Source organism: Desmodus rotundus, chromosome 3, assembly GCF_022682495.2.
Source record: "Desmodus rotundus isolate HL8 chromosome 3, HLdesRot8A.1, whole genome shotgun sequence".
In the NCBI taxonomy this organism is placed as follows: domain Eukaryota; kingdom Metazoa; phylum Chordata; class Mammalia; order Chiroptera; family Phyllostomidae; genus Desmodus; species Desmodus rotundus.
The window spans coordinates 104,005,193-104,021,637 of NC_071389.1; the positions used below are offsets into that span (position 1 = coordinate 104,005,193).

General features: G+C 40.2%; 1 protein-coding gene across 9 annotated transcripts in view; it reads right to left on the reverse strand.

Moving 5' to 3' along the window:
- FRY (FRY microtubule binding protein) overlaps positions 1-16,445 on the reverse strand; it is a 540,327-nt gene that overhangs the window by 66,847 nt on the left and 457,035 nt on the right. For all 9 annotated transcript variants that reach the window (XM_024580787.4, XM_053920706.2, XM_053920710.2 and 6 more), the window contains 3 exons: positions 15,338-15,487; positions 14,145-14,243; positions 11,813-11,896 (listed from right to left, as the gene is read on the reverse strand). In XM_024580787.4, the coding sequence (XP_024436555.2) occupies positions 11,813-11,896; positions 14,145-14,243; positions 15,338-15,487 (333 nt within the window). The remainder of the gene's footprint in view (positions 1-11,812; positions 11,897-14,144; positions 14,244-15,337; positions 15,488-16,445) is intronic.

Genomic DNA, 16,445 nt, shown 5'->3' on the forward strand with positions numbered 1-16,445 from the left:
CTTTTTTAGAGAACTCTAAAGATTCCACCAAAAAACCCTATAAATTAATGAATTAATTCAATAATGTAGCAGGAAACAAAATTAATATTCAGAAATCAGTTGCAGATTCTTGGAAGAAAGATGGTGGTGAGATAGGTGGGAGTGGAGTCCACTTCCCCCTGCACATGGGTGAAACACCTACCCGATCTGCTGAGGAACAAAGTGAACAGCCAACAGTACCCCGGTGTTTATGAAGATAGGAGACCAAAAAGTATAGAGGACACTGAAAAAACAGATGGTAAGGGAATTGCTTCAGGATAAAAAGGTCCCTGGGACCAGGGCGACTGCAGTCCCAGGCCCATGCCTGCCGGGCCTGCCATAGGACTCCTGGGAGAGAGCCGAGTTGATGGCTCCCTCCCCTGCCAAACAGGGCTTGAGAAGCACCGAGAGAGACCTGGTTGATTTGGAGACCTGGTTGCAGGGAGGGGAATAAGGACGAAGTGGTAAACATACATAGACTGAGGGCACCAGCTGGGGACAGTTGAGACTTGGGCCATGTGGGGCCCTGACCCAGACAGTTCCTTGTCTAGCTGGAGAGGTGGGCTGTGTGAGAGGGTAGGCCCATCCTTGTATGGAGTGGCAGGATTGAGCAGGAGGATTTTCTCAAAAAGAAAAAGACCCTTGGGGGGCAGTTTGGGGAATTCCCCTGGAGCAGTAGCTCCGGTGTCCTCCCCACCTGATGGCCTGGTGCTCTCGCAGGGCTGTGGGAGGTATCCAGCAAGCTGAGATCACAGGCACTGATCGGGGAGGGTGTGCACCTCAGGCGGACCCGAGACCACAGGCACTGACTGGGGAGAGTGCAACTCCTGAACCATAGGCACTGGGGAGAATGCGAATCAAGGAAGGCCCCACGTGCACACCCACAGCCCTGAGTAGGGTGAGTGCCTGAACCTGTGGGTCCAGGGTCCACTGGAGAGCTGGGCCAGAGGCTGCCCGAGTGCTGGTCGGAACGAAGAAGAGCTGGTCTAGGAAGCCTGAGTTGGCTACAGCAAAAAAGACCAGCAAAACTGGCTTAGCCAGTTTGAAGCTAGCAGGCTTGTTTTTTGTGGTTTTTATTTTTTAGAAGTAATTCTTTATTATTCTTTATTATTATTTCTTTCCTTTAATACCTTCTTCTTCTCTTTCCTTCTTTCTTGTTCTACTCCTTTCTCTCCCTTTGTATCTCTTCTTCCTTCTGTCTTTTTTTTTTTTTTTAAATCCCCACAAGTGAGACAATAAAACCTGGAACTGTGAAAACACCAAAGTTGGACCCAAAGAGGGGGCATCCCGACAGCTGAGACAGTGAAACAAATTTCACTTTGCTACCTCAGAGAACTTGCAAGATATTGTTTATTTGTATTATTACTTTTTTCATTATTCTTACATCACTCATTTTATTAGCATTTTGGTATCTCTCTTCTTTCTGTTTAGTCTTCTTTGCTTGACTGGTTAATTTGCACTGTTTGACTGGTTTCCCCTTGTTCTCTCTTTCATAATGTATTGTTAATTAACTGTCTTTCACTTCACTTGTGTTCCATTAGCACACTATTCTGGGACCTATACCCCTATTCTAGTTATCCAGATCACATAGATTCTGTCATATGATTGTTGTTCCATTACTATTGTAAATAATAGCTGTTCCATACATCTGTAAATACTACACAGAATCCCTCCCAGATCTCAGCGCACTTCACTGTTTCCTGAACTTTATTACTGGTGTGGTTAAATCTATTCTCTCACACATTACACCTATTTTCTACCCTTTACTCTCACTTTACCTCATAATCTGACCTCCCACAAGCTCACACCTTTCTAGAGCCAACTCACAACCCTCCCCTGTGCAACAAGAGTCTTATCTTCTTTCCACCCTTTCTAAAAAATGGCTAGGTGGGTGAATTATCATGGTTAACACTATACATATCCAAAGGATCTCCTATCCTCTAAGGGCTGGTACTTCAAATATCATATAATACACTCCTGCTCTCTTAAACCATTTTGCCTTCCCCCTACAACCTACCATAAAAAAGAGTAGGTAGAAGCTGTGAACTCCAGGATACTTCTGGAGGAGGAAACACACCAACAAAGGAAACACTAACAGTTAAGAACAGAAGAAGGTGAAGGAGGGAGTGGAAGTCACACTAACGTAACCCAGGACGTATCTGGAAATACAACTAAATTAGTGAAGAAATTACTCAGCACAAACAACTGAACAAGAGCAAGAGAAAAGCCTCAAAACCTTGTACACAGGGAAGAACCAGCTCCCACACAACCTGCCCACACCTGCACAACAGAAAACAAGAGGTGGGAGACAGACTGACCCTCAGATAACCAGCTGGTGGGAAGGACCCACCAAAAGAAGACCCAACAACAACCAAAAAACAAAGACATACACAGAGACAACATAAACCACAGCCCAAGATCAGTGAGCTCAGGAGATCAAGGAGACTGTCCCACTGAATCTCACAGGTATTGTACCACAGAAGTTTACACCATAAATCCAGGGGGTCAGAACAGAGCAACTTAAGAAGCAGAGTATAACAGGAAATGTCTCACAAACAATGGGAAGACAAAGAAACAATCCCCAAATGAAAAGAAAGGAGGAAGTTTCAGAAACAATGCCAAATGAAAAAGAGGCAAGTTAACTATCAGATGTTGAGTTCAAAGAATTGGTTATAAGGAAGCTTAATGAGCTCACACAGAATTACCAAAAACTACAGGGAAACTACAATGAACTCACAGCAAACTATAACAACATGAAAAAGGACATAGAAACTATCAACAAGGGCCAAGAGGAAATGAAGAATACAATTTCTGAACTGAAGAACACAGTAGAAGGAATCAAAAGCAGGCTCAAAGAAACAGAGGATTGGATTGGTGAACTGGAGGACAAGGTAGAAAAAAACACCCAGAATGAGCAAGAAAAGGAAAAGAGGCTCAGAAAGAATGAAGAGGGGTTAAGGGAAATGCAGGACAACACGAAACATAATAATATCTGTATAATAGGGATACCAGAAGGAGAAGAGGAAGAGCAAGGGATGGAAAACCTGTTTGAAAAAGTAATGATGGAAAATTTCCCTAATCTGAGAGAAAAAGTCACACAAATGCAGGAAACACAGAGAGTCCCAATCAAGAGGAACCCAAAGAGGCCCACTGCAAGAAACATCAAAATTAAAATGGCAAAATTCCAAGACAAAGAGAAAATCTTAAAGGCAGCAAGGCAGAAACAGGAAGTAACAATCAAGGGAGGCCCGATAAGGTTAGCAACTGACTTCTCAATGGAAATGCTCCAAGCCAGAAGAGAATGGCAAAAAATATTCCAAGTAATGAGAACCAGAGGCCTGCAACCAAGACTACTTTACCCAGCAAGGCTCTCAATCAAGAGAGAAGGCCAAATAAGGAGTTTCCCAGACAAAAGAAGTCTAAAAGAATACACCTCCGCCAAACCAGCTCTGCAAGAGATGCTAAAGGGACTGCTGTAAGGAAAGGAAGGAAAGAGAGAAAAAGAGGAACTTAGCTACAAAAAATTGGCAATGAATAAGTACCTATCAATAATAACCTTAAATGTAAATGGATTAAATGCTCCAATAAAAAGGCATAGAATAGCTGAATGGATAAGAAAGCATGACCCACACATATGCTGCCTACAAGAGACCCACCTGAGGACAGAAGACCTACACAGACTAAAAGTGAAGGTCTAGAAACAAATATTCCAAACAAATGGACAGGAAAAAAAAGCAGGGGTAGCAATACTCATATCAGACAAAATAGACTTCAAAAAAAGGGCCAGAAAGAGAGACCCAGAAGGTCACTTCATAATATTCCAAGTAAGAATCCACCAAGAAGATGTAAACATTGTAAATAAATATGCACCCAACATAGGAGCACCCAAATACATAAAGAAAATCTTGGAGGACTTCAAGAAAGATATTGACAGCAACACAATTATAGTAGGGGACTTTAACACCCCACTGTCAAAGATAGACAGATCTTCCAAACAAAATATCAACAAAGATATTGTGGCACTGAACAATGCCCTAGGTGAAATGGACTTAACTGATATATATAGAGCCTTTCATCCCACAGAAGGAAAATACACATTCTTTTGAAATGCACACGGAACATTTTCAAAGATAGACCACATGATGGGACACAAAACAAGCCTCAACAAGTTCAAGGAAATTGAAATCATATCAAGCATTTTCTCTGGCCACAAGGGACTGAAAGTAACCAAGCTCAAGGAAAACACCCCAAAACACTAAGAAACATGGAGTTTGAATAGCATGCTATTAAAAAACGAATAGGTGAAGAATGAGATTAGGGAAGAAATCAAAAAGTTTCTGGAAACAAACAAAAATGAACTCACAACAATCCAAAACTTATGGGACACAGCAAAGGCAGTCCTGAGAGGGAAGTTCATAGTGATACAGGCCTGCCGAAAAAGAATAGAAACATTTCACACAAACAACCTAACCCTACACCTACAAGAACTCGAGGAACAACAACAAAGACAACCCAGAGCAAGTACAAGGAAGGAAGTAACCAAGATCAGAGCAGAATTAAGTAACATAGAGACTAAAAGCACAATTGAAAGGGTCAATGAATCCAGGAGCTTGTTCTTTGAAAAGAAAAAACAAAATTGACAAGCCCTTAAGCAGGCTCATCAAGAAAAAAAGAGAGAGGACCCAAATAAACACATTCAGAAACGAAAGAGGAGAGACTACAACTGATACCACCGAAATACAAAGTACTGTAAGAAATTACTATGAAGAACTATATGCCAAGAAGTTTGAAAACCTAGATGAAATGGACAAATTTCTAGAAAAATATAACCTTCCAAAAGTCAATGAAGAAGCAGAAAGCCTGAACAGACCAATAACACCTGATGAAATTGAAACAGTAGTCAAAAAGCTTCCAACATACAAAAGCCCTGGACCACATGGTTTCACAGGAGAATTCTACAGAGCATTTAAGAGAAAGCTAATCTCCATCCTCCACAGATTATTTCAAAAAATTCAAGAACACGCAAGACTCCCAAATTCATTTTATGAAGCCAACATCATACTAATCCCAAAACCAGATAAAAACATAACAAAGAAAGAAAACTCCACCCAATATTGCTGAAGAACATAGATGCTAAAATCCTCAACAAAATATTGGCAAACTGGCTCATCCAGCCAAGATGGAGGTGTAGGTAGACACACTGTGCCTCTTCGCACAACCAAAAGAAGGACAACAACAATTTAAAAACAAAAAACAACCAGAACCGACAGAAAATTGAACTGTATGGAAGTTTGACGACCAAGGAGATAAAGAAGAAACATTCATCCAGATGGGTAGGAGGGGTGGAGACAGGCAGCAAGGCAGCAGCTGGAGGACTTAGTGAGGTGGCAGATTGTGGAATAGGGCAGGCCAGGCTGTAGCTGGCAAACCCCACAGGGTGGTGGCTGGCAGACCCTGCGGCCCCAGATTTGTGCATAGACAGACCAGAAGGAATGGTGGAGGAGCAAAGCAGACCTTGCAAGCCAGGGCTCCAGCGCAGGGAAATAAAGCCTCAAACCTCTGATTGAGACCACCCGTGGGGGTTGAGGCGGCAGCAGGAGAAACTCCCAGCCTCACAGGAGAGTTCATTGGAGAGACCCACAGGGGCCTAGAGCCTGCACAAGCCCACCCACTCGGGAATCATCAACAGAGGCGCCCAACTTGATTGTGGGTAGTAGAGGGAGTAACTGGGATCCAGCAGAGAGTGGTGTAAGTGCCATTGCTCCCTCTCAGCCCCTCCCCCACGTACAGTGTCACAGGGCAGCGACCAGGGTTACCCCGCCCTGGTGAACATCTAAGGCTTTGCCCCTTTATGTAACAGGTGCGCCAAGGCAAAAAAATTGGCCCAAATGAAAGAACAGGTCAAAGCTCCAGAAAAGATACAGCTAAGCAGCGAACAGATAGCCAACCTATCAGATGCACAGTTGAAAACACTGGTAATCAGGAAGCTCACAGAATTGGTTGAATTTGGTCGCAAATTAGATGAAAAAATGAAGGCTATGCTAAGAGAAACAAAGGAAAATGTACAGGGAACCAATAGTGATGGGAAGGAAACTGGGACTCAAATCAATGGTGTGGACCAGAAGGAAGAAAGAAACATCCAACCAGAAAAGAATGAAGAAACAAGAATTCAAAAAAATGAAGAGAGGCTTAGGAACCTCCAGGACATCTTGAAACGTTCCAACATCCAAATTATAGGGGTGCCAGAAGGAGAAGAGGAAGGGCAAGAAATTGAAAACTTATTTGAACAAATAATGAAGGAGAACTTCCCTAATCTGGCAAAGGAAATAGACTTCCAGAAAGTCGAGGAAGCTCAGAGAGTCCCAAAGAAGCTGAACCCAAGGAGGAACACACCAAAGCACATCACCATTACATTACCCAAGATGAAACAGAAGGAGAGAATCTTAGAGGCAGTAAGAGAAAGGGCCCCAGTTACCTACAAAGGAGTTCCCATAAGACTGTCAGCTGATTTCTTAAAAGAGACCTTACAAGCAAGAAGGGGCTGGCAAGAAGTATTCCAAGTCATGAAAGGCAAGGACCTACATCCAAGATTACTGTATCCAGCAAAGCTATCATTTAGAATGGAAGGGCAGATAAAGTGCTTCTCAGATAAGGTCAAATTAAAGGAGTTCATAATCACCAAGCCCTTATTATATGAAATGTTAAAGGGATATTGTACAAAAAAGAAGATAAAAATATGAACAGTAAAAATGACAGCAAACTCACGGTTATTAATGACCACATCTGAAACAAAAACAAAAGAAAACTAAGCAAACAACTAGAACAGGAACAGAACCACAGAAATGGAGATCACATGAAAGGTTATCAATAGGGGAGTGGGAGGGGGAGAAAGCGGGGAAAGGTACAGAGAATAAGTAGCATAAATGGTTGGTAGAAAATAGACAAGGGAAGGCTAAGAATAGTATAGGAAATGTAGAAGCCAAAGAACTTATAAGTATGACCCATGGACATGAACTATAGGGGGGAATGTGGGAGGGAAGGGTTGGCAGTGAAGGGGGGGAAATGGGACCATTGTAATAGCATAATCAATAAATATATTTTTAAAAAAGAAAAAATATTGGCAAACTTCATCCAGCAATACATTAAAAAGATCATACATCATGATCAAGTGGGATTCATCCCAGGGATGCAAGGATGGTACAATATTTGCAAATCAATAAACATAATACACCACATAAACAAAAGCAAAGACAAACACCACATGATCATATCAATAGATGCGGAAAAAGCATTTGATAAGGTACAGCACCCATTTATGATAAAAACACTCAGTAAAGTGGGAATCGAGGGAGCATTCCTCAATGTAATAAAGGTCATATATGAGAGACCTAAATCCAACATATACTCAATGGGAAAAAAAATAAAAGCTTTCCCACTAATATCAGGAACAAGACAAGGATGCCCTCTCTCACCACTCCTATTCAACATAGTATTGGAAGTCCTAGCCACAGCAATCAGACAAGAAAAAGCAATAAAAGGCATCCAAATTGGAAAGGAGGAAATGAAACTGTCATTGTTTGAAGATGACATGATAGTGTACATGGAAAATCTTATACACTGCATCAAAAAACTACTCGACCTAATAAATGAATTTGGCCAAAGAGCTCAATACAAGGTCAATACTCAGAAATCAAAGGAATTTCTATATACCAATAACAAAATTGCAGAAACGGAATTCAGGACTAAAATCCCATTTGATATAGCAACAAGAAAAATAAAGTACCTAGGAATCAACCTAACCAAGGAGATGAAAGACCTGTACTCAGAAAACTACACAACACTGAAGAAAGAAATTAAGGAAGACACAAACAAATGGAAGCATGTACCATGCTCATGGATTGGAAGAATTTACATCATCAAAATGGCCATACTACCCAAAGCAATTTATAGATTCACTGCAATCCCCATTAAAGTACCAATGATACATTTCACAGATATAGAACAAACCCTTCAGAAATTTATATGGAACCATAAACGACCCCGAATAGCTGCAGCAATTTTGAGAAAGAAGAACAGAGCAGGAGGGATCACAATACCTGACATCAAACTGTATTACAAGGCCACTGTAATCAAAACAGCCTGGTACTGGCATAAAAACAGGCACATAGACCAATGGAACAGAACAGAGAGCACAGAAATAAACCCATCTGTATGGTCAATTAATATTCGACAAAGGAGGCAGGAGCATAAAATGAAGCAAAAACAGCCTCTTCAACAGATGGTGTTGGGAGATCTGGACAGCTACGTGCAAAAAAATGAAACTTGATCACCAACTTACGCCATACACAAAAATAAATTCAAGGTGGATAAAAGACTTAAGTACAAGTTGTAACACTATAAAACTTCTAGAGGAAAACATTGGCAGGAAAATCTCAGACATTCCATACCGCAACATCCTCACAGACATGTCCCCTAAAGCAAGGGACATAAAATAAAGAATAAGCAAATGGGACCTCATCAAAATAAAAGTCTTCTCCATGACTAAAGAAAACAGCATTAAAATGAAAAGAGAACCATCAGTATGGGAAAACATATTTGCCAATGATGCCTCAGACAAGGGCCTGCTCTCCAAAATATGTAAAGAACTCACATGACCCCACTCCAGGAAGACAAACAACCCAGTTAAAAAATGGGCAAAGGACCTGAACAGACACTTCCCCAAGGAAGACATACAGAGGGCCCAGAGACATATGAAAAGATGCTCAGCATCACTAGCCATCAGAGAGATGCAAATTAAAACCACAATGAGGTACCATCTCACACTAGTCAGAGTGGCCAACATAAACAAATCAACAAACAAATATTGGAGAGGATGCGGAGAAAAGGGAACCCTAGTACATTGTTGGTGGGAATGTAGACTGGTGAGGCCACTGTGGAAAACAGTATGGAATTTCCTCAGAAAAGTAATAATGGAATTGTCTTTTGACCCAGCAATTCCACTGCTGGGATTATACTTTAAGAACCCTGAAACACCAATCGAAAAGAACCTATGCACCACAGTGTTCATAGTAGCGCAATTTACAATAGCCAAGTACTGGAAGCAATCAAAGTGCCCATCAGCAAATGTTTGGATCAAAAACTATTTGATACATTTAGTACTGGTAAATTTACACAATGGAATTCTACACAGCAGAGAGAAAGAAGGAGCTCATACTCTTTGCAACAGCATGGATGGAACTGGAGAGCATTATGCTAAATGAACTAAGCCAGGTGGTGAGGGATAAATACCACATGATCTCACCTTTAAGTGGAACATAATCAACAAAAGAAAAAAGCGAAAAAAATATAACCAGAGACATTGAAGTTAAGAACAATCTAACAATAGCCAGATGGGAGTGGGGAGAGTATAGTTGGGAGAGGGGTTTTCAGGAACTACTATAAAGGACACATGGACAAAACCAAGGGGGAGGGTGGAGGCAGGGGAGGGAGGTGGCTTTGGCTGGGGTGGGGTGGCGGGGTGAGGAGAAAATGCAGACAACGGTAATTGAACAATAATAAAAAAAGAAATCAGTTGCATTTGTATATAGCAATAACAAAATATCAGAAAGAGAAATTAAGAAAACAACCGTACTTATAATTGTATCAAAGAAATTAAATACCTAGGAATAAATTTAAAGAAGAAGATAAAAGACCTGTCCTCATAAAGTTATAAGACATTGAAGAAATTGAAAAATATACAAATAAATAGAAGCATACACTGTGTTTTAACACTGTTATATATCTATACTACCCAGAGCAATCTATAGACTCAATACAATCTCTATCAAAATGCTAATGCTACTGGCATTTTTCATGGAATTACAACAAAGAATCCTAAAATTTATATAGAAGCACAAATGCTGAATAGCCAAAGCATGAGAAGAACAAAGTTAGAGGTATCCCACTACCTGATAAAAACCTATAGTATGTGGCTATAGCAATCAACCAGATGGTACTGGCATAAAAACAGACACATGGATGAATGGAACAGCATTGAGAGCCTGGAAATAAACCCATGCCTATATGGCTAATTAAATTATGCCAAAGGAGGCAAGAATATACAATGAGATAAAGAAAGTCTCTTCAATAAATGGTGTTGGGAAAACTGGGGAGACACATGCAAAAGAATGAAACTAGACCACTTTCTTACATCATATACAAGAATAAATTCAAAGTGGATTAAAACTTAAATGTAAGACCCCAAGCCTTAAAGGTATGAGGAAAACACAGGTAGTAAACTCTTTGACATGAGTATTAGTAATATTTTAATATGTCTTCTGAGACAATGAAACAAAAAAAATAAATGGGATGACATCAAAATAAAGAGATTTTGCACAGTGAAAGAAACCATCAACAAAACAAAAAGACAACCTAATAAATAGATGAAGATATTCATCAGTGATACATCCAATAAGGGGTTAATATCTAAAATATATAAGGAACTCATACAACTTAACACCAAAACAACAATCAATTTAAAAAATGGGAGAGGACCTGAATAGACCCTTCTCCAAAGAGGACATTCAGATAGAAAAAAGACATGTGATAAGATGTCAGTATCACCAATCATCAGTGAAATGCAAATTAAAACCACAATGAGATATCACCTAATATCTGTTAGAATAGCTGTCATCAATAAATGAACAAACAACAAGTGTTGGCGGAGATGTGGACAAAAGGGAACTGTCATGCAGTGTTGGTGGGATTGTAAATTGTTGCAGGTACTATGTAAAACGGTATGGAGGTTCTGCTAAATATTAAAAATAGAATTACCATGTAACACAGCAATCCTACTTCTGGGTATTTGAAGAAATCCAAAACACTAATTTGGAAAGACATATGCATCCCTATGTTCATTGAGGCATTATTTACAATAGTGAAGCTATGGAAGCAACCTAAGTTTTTTACCAATATACAGTTGGATAAAGAAGTTGTGGTACATACATACAATGGAATATTAATCAGCCATAAAACCCCCAAATTTTGCCATGTTGTGACAACATGGATAGATTTAGAGGGTATTATTCCAAGTGAAATATGTCAGACAGAGAAAGACAAATATATTGTTTCATCTATGTGTGAAATCTAAAAAACTAAACAAACAAACAAAACAGAACAAATTGATGGTTGGCAGATGGGAGGGGTGTGGGGGCTGGGTGAAAAAGGTGAGGGGAGTAAGAAGTAGAAATTGGCAGTTGTAGTCACAGAGATATAAAGTACAACATAGGGAATACTGTGATACCTACACTTGGTGTCAAGTGGGTACTAGGTTCATTGGGGAGATCATTTCATAAGTTATATAAATGTCTAATCATTAAGTTGTACACCTGAAACTAATATTATATGTGAAGTGTAATTGAAAAATTAAAAAAATTAAAAAATAGAGTGCTGAAATATCAACAGAGACTCTTCATTGAAGTAACCAAGAAATTTAGTGATGGATAAATGAAACTGGTTTTGCATTTTGATTAAAGAACACAATTATTAGGAAATAATTAGTATAGTTAGGCAATGTCCAGAAAAAAGGTTATTTTTCTATCTCTATCTTTCCAAAAACAAGACCCCTCCACCCCAAATCCCATCAACACACGGTCATGCTTGGCCTGAACCTCATTCTGTTATAGTCTTTTGGTTTCCTGTGGATGCATGGATGACTCATTTCGCCTTTTTCTCAAGTCCTATGATGCTTGGGTAGATCAAAACCAACACACAATATCAGAGTAAGAAAAGATAAATTCTAAAAGACTATTCTTACCTTTTCTTCTGAATCCCCTGGTTGACAGGTAATTACTCCATCTCTTGATCCCCCAGCAAATGTTGCCTTACAATTTGCAAGCCACTGTTGTCAGAAGGAGACACAGACATAGGTAAATTCAGTGATGTTCTAAGAATGGGTTATCATTGATTCTGTCAGAAAAAAATGATTAAGTTTTTAATCACAGTAACATAAAAATTGCTTTTAGTGACTTGAAAATCATTCTTTTTGATTAAAGACGAACTATTTGAAGTAAAACCATCTGTGTAAGTGGGTTCGGTGATGTTCATTAAAAAATACAATTTTGCCCTGGCCAGGTGGCTCAGTTGGTTTGAGTGTTTCCCCATACACCAAAAGGTTGGTGATTTGATTCCTGGTCAGGGCACACACCTAGGTTGCAGGATCAATCCCCAGTTGGGGCGTGTATGGGAGGCAACTGATTGATGTTTCTCTCTTATGTCAATGTTTCCCTACTCCTTTTTATCCTTTTCTCTCTTTCTAAAATCAATAAAAACAATATCCTTGGGTGAGGATTAAAAAAAATAAAATTTCAACATTGTGATATATTACGCTGAAGAATTTCACCAGACCATTCCTAATTTATGTATAAATTAAAACAAATTCATATAGAGTTAAAAAAATTTCATACTATTGAAATTGGGTTAAGGCCCAACACTTCCTCCCTGGCTGGGTGATTCGGACAATGCAACCTGACTCATGCCACGTCTACTTCTCTGTCACATTGAGGTGGGTTCTGAGGGGGCAGGTCTACTTTATTATAATAATGGTTCAGCCATTTATTTATTTATTTATTTATTTATTTACTTACTTACTTATAGAGAGGGGAAGGGAGGGAGAAAGAGAGGAAGAGATATATTGATGTGAGAGAGAAACACTGATGTTGCCTCTCATACACACCCTGACCAGGGACTAAACCCGCAATCCAGGCATGTGCCCTGACCAGGAATTGAATCCATGACCTTTTGCTTTGCCAGATGATGCCCAGTCAACTGAGCCACAGCAGTTGGGGCTGGTTCAGCTATTTACAGAGTCTGCCACTCCTAAGCATCTAATAGTAACTAATCCAAATGTGAAAATGAACCTTTGGGAAGAAGACAAAAAAACACTGAAGGACTGAAGTTAACACCTGACATCGAAAGACTGGTTTTTTCACCAACTAGACTGAAAGAATTGATTTATTAACTGATGACTGAGAAGCTGGAAAGCAATACCAGGTAATTGATGACAACAGGAACTGTTATAGTAGAATGTTAGAACTCTTGCCCTGTGACAGGTCACAAGAAGATCAATACCAATAGCAAGAAACTAGTAACTTGTATTTATGAGGCACTGTGCTGGAGAGTTTATCCATATAGTATTTATACTTAAGGCAATATTGTGTTGTGGTTTCAATACCATACTTCTTCCTCCTGGCTAGTGAGGATAGTGATAGCAACTCCCAGGATAGTTGTGAGCATTAAATGATTTAATTTAAGATATAACTGTTATCAGGTTGCTGGACACACAGAATTTAGGAAATGATAGTTGCTACAACTATTTAAAATTATTATATTCTTACAAAAACCTGGTACATTAATTATTATCACTGTCTTGTAGATGATCAGTCTGAGGAGAGAGAAGGTCAGTAACTCATTCAAGATCCCTAACCCTCATGTAGCTAAGCAGTGATTGGAAGCCAAGTCCATCTGACTTCAAAATCCATGTTCTTTCTATAGTGCCTGGACTATTATAGGAAGTGTTTCATAGATATTACATAATCATTTTTCAGAAATCAGGGGGTTTGGATCACTTCTGTCTCTATCATTTTACATTCTAGATCTAGATCTACAATCTAGAAGAAAAGAGTGAAGAGCAGGAGCAGAGGCCAAGAGAAGCAATGAGACCAGGGAGGAACAGGTCCCAAGAATGGTTAAGAGGAGAAGAGAAATGAAGTCCATCTCAAATTAGTCTTGGGTGATCTAACACTAGAAGGAAGTAATTAACAATTTAAAATCTCAGAGAACAGATATAACATCGATGAAGTGATATCTGAAGCAGATACCTACTTTGTCCAATTTCTTGGTAGGGAAATTATGGAGCTAAAAATGAAAGCTGAAAACTTTCCTGTGTAGCTATCATTTTAATATAATCCACAGCATTGATAGTTCTACCACCACTGAATTGGAATTGTAATCCCTAGCAGAGGAATAGATGAAGTCGGTCTTTTCCCCAAAGCACCTCTCTTAGGTTAATGCCAAACCCTCCCAAGAACTCAGTGGCTAGTTCATTTGGTTTTAATGGAATGCAGACAACACAGCAACACAATGCTTACTGAGAGAGTGGCCTCTTTTCTGTTGTTGTACGTGTCCAGATATTCTTGCAGTTCTAAAACACTGAACTTGAGCTTGTCCAGAAGTCCACAAGAAAGGAGCTAAAGATAGGAAAATAATTTGTATTAAAACAGCCTAGAGAGATACCTGGACAAGGCACGGCTACACAGAAAAGAGAAGTATACTTAGAAGTGAATGGGGAAGGGCATCCATTTTTGTAAGCTGTACAATTTGTAATTTTGCTACAATTGCACTGAGTATTAGCTTGCTAATCCAAATGTCCTATGAAAATATCCATTGTCCCATGTCACTGCAGACAGATAAATCTTAGCAAGTATTCTACAGAAGCCCACATTAAGATAGACTGTCCATTTCGTGCATGAACGCTGGTATATTCATCCAGTAATACTCGCAGTAATGTTAAGACAGATGTCCAAATAGGCTTTCAAACTGATTTTGTGTTTAATCTGTACTTTAAGTCATTTAAGAAAAGAATGATTTCTCAGGCTGCATGCCTTGCTGCAAGGCAGCCGACCACCACTCAACTTCTTAGCAAGAATGACTTCTCAGAGTTTTAAAATCAAAACACATCCTCACCAGTTGTAAACCTCGGTAATTACCCAGCATACAAGGTGGTTCTGTGATATTCATGGGAGATGTACAGGAAGGTAACCCTCCACACCCCCTGCCCCCCACACCCTCAACAAGCTTGCCAGTCTTGCAGGGTTAGAGTTATGTTCATAAAGTCACAACTCAGAAGTCAGCCAAGGACTGTTTTAATCATCCTTTAAACTCATTGCTTGCCACTTGGGGTGGACGAACCATCCAGAGGGCGGGTGGGGTAAATGATGATATGTTGCTTCTGGAGCCACATCTGGCTGGGCAACCTGGCATTGTGGGCACAGGTGAGGTCAGCTCTAGAGGTCCAGCTCACCATATTCATAGCTGTCAAAGTCAGAGTCATCGGAGAGAGGTGGAGCTTTCTCCTGATGCTCTTCAATGACCTGCCTTGGCTTGGGCTGGCACTGCACCTTCATTACTGTGCTGACTCCAGCCTCTGGGAGTCACATCACAACCAGAGCCACTCACAAACAATGTAAGTGTCGCTCAAACCACAACACAAACAAGCCTCCCTGTCGTCCACACCAGAAGCTGCACAGGCCACGGGCCACCAGAGCAGGACTGGGACACTCACGGTCTCAGCATCCACAAAAAGGGTGGGGCACTCGGAGCAGGAGGTTAGCATCTGGGAGGAGCTGACGAACTTGGAACCGATCCCCCGGAGATTGTCTCCAAGGTAACTGGCTGCATCACAGGTCAGGAAGCAGAACCTTTTCTGAATATTCTGAAAGGCAAAATAGTTATGACTTGTAAAGTTTTAACATATGGACTAGAATTTTTTAAAAAAACCTTTATAGAAATATTGAATGAGCATAGGTCCTCAGTGTATATGGCTGGGAGGGATAGGAGTAAAGAATGTTTGTCTGAAGTAAATAATCATACAGTGTGGACCAAGTTTCTTCCTAAAATGTCACTTCCCAACATGCAGATGCACATATAGTCTTTCCAATAAGTGTGGCTTTTCTTTGTGCTGATGGCCAGTGTTGATCAGCAGCTGGGTCCTCCTAGCTTGTCTGTCCGATCACCAAGGAGTTACCTAGGTTCCGTCAATGTGGGCGAGTCAAAAAAAGTCACAAGCTGGAACACCTTTCTGTTTCCTAAGGTCACAGCTCCCTGAAACAAAGCTGAAATAGTGCCATTTCAGCTTCGGGAGAGTGAGAGTGTAAATGCTACCTGGGACCTAGAATAGTATTTCCCCGGGGAGCTTGTCTGATCTGACTCTGCCCTATAGCTCTGTTCTCATGAACTCATTAATTTTAACCACCAAGTGACGAAACAGGTTATGAGAGGTGAAGGCACTTGTTTAAGCTCATACAACTAGTAAGTGACAGAGTAAGGGTGAGCCTCACTCCAGTGTTCAGATTCCTCCCATAAATGTGTAACACTTCCGAAAAGTTACTGTTCCTCTTGCATTACTTGAGGAAAAATTATAATTAGGAAGAGTCTGATTCACTGTGCCTGTGTCAATGCCTAAATGACAACATTTGTAGCCTCCAAATGTCCAACATGCAATGTCTTTGACCAAAAGAAGAAAATACTTAATCAAAAAGGAATTCCAGTGCTAGGCACTGATCTCCACAAAGAGAGGTCATACGTTTTGAGTTGTAGACTTTTCTCCATAAGAAAGCCTATCTGCCCTGTTATTGGAAAATTCACATGTCCCCAAAACAACAGCAGATTCT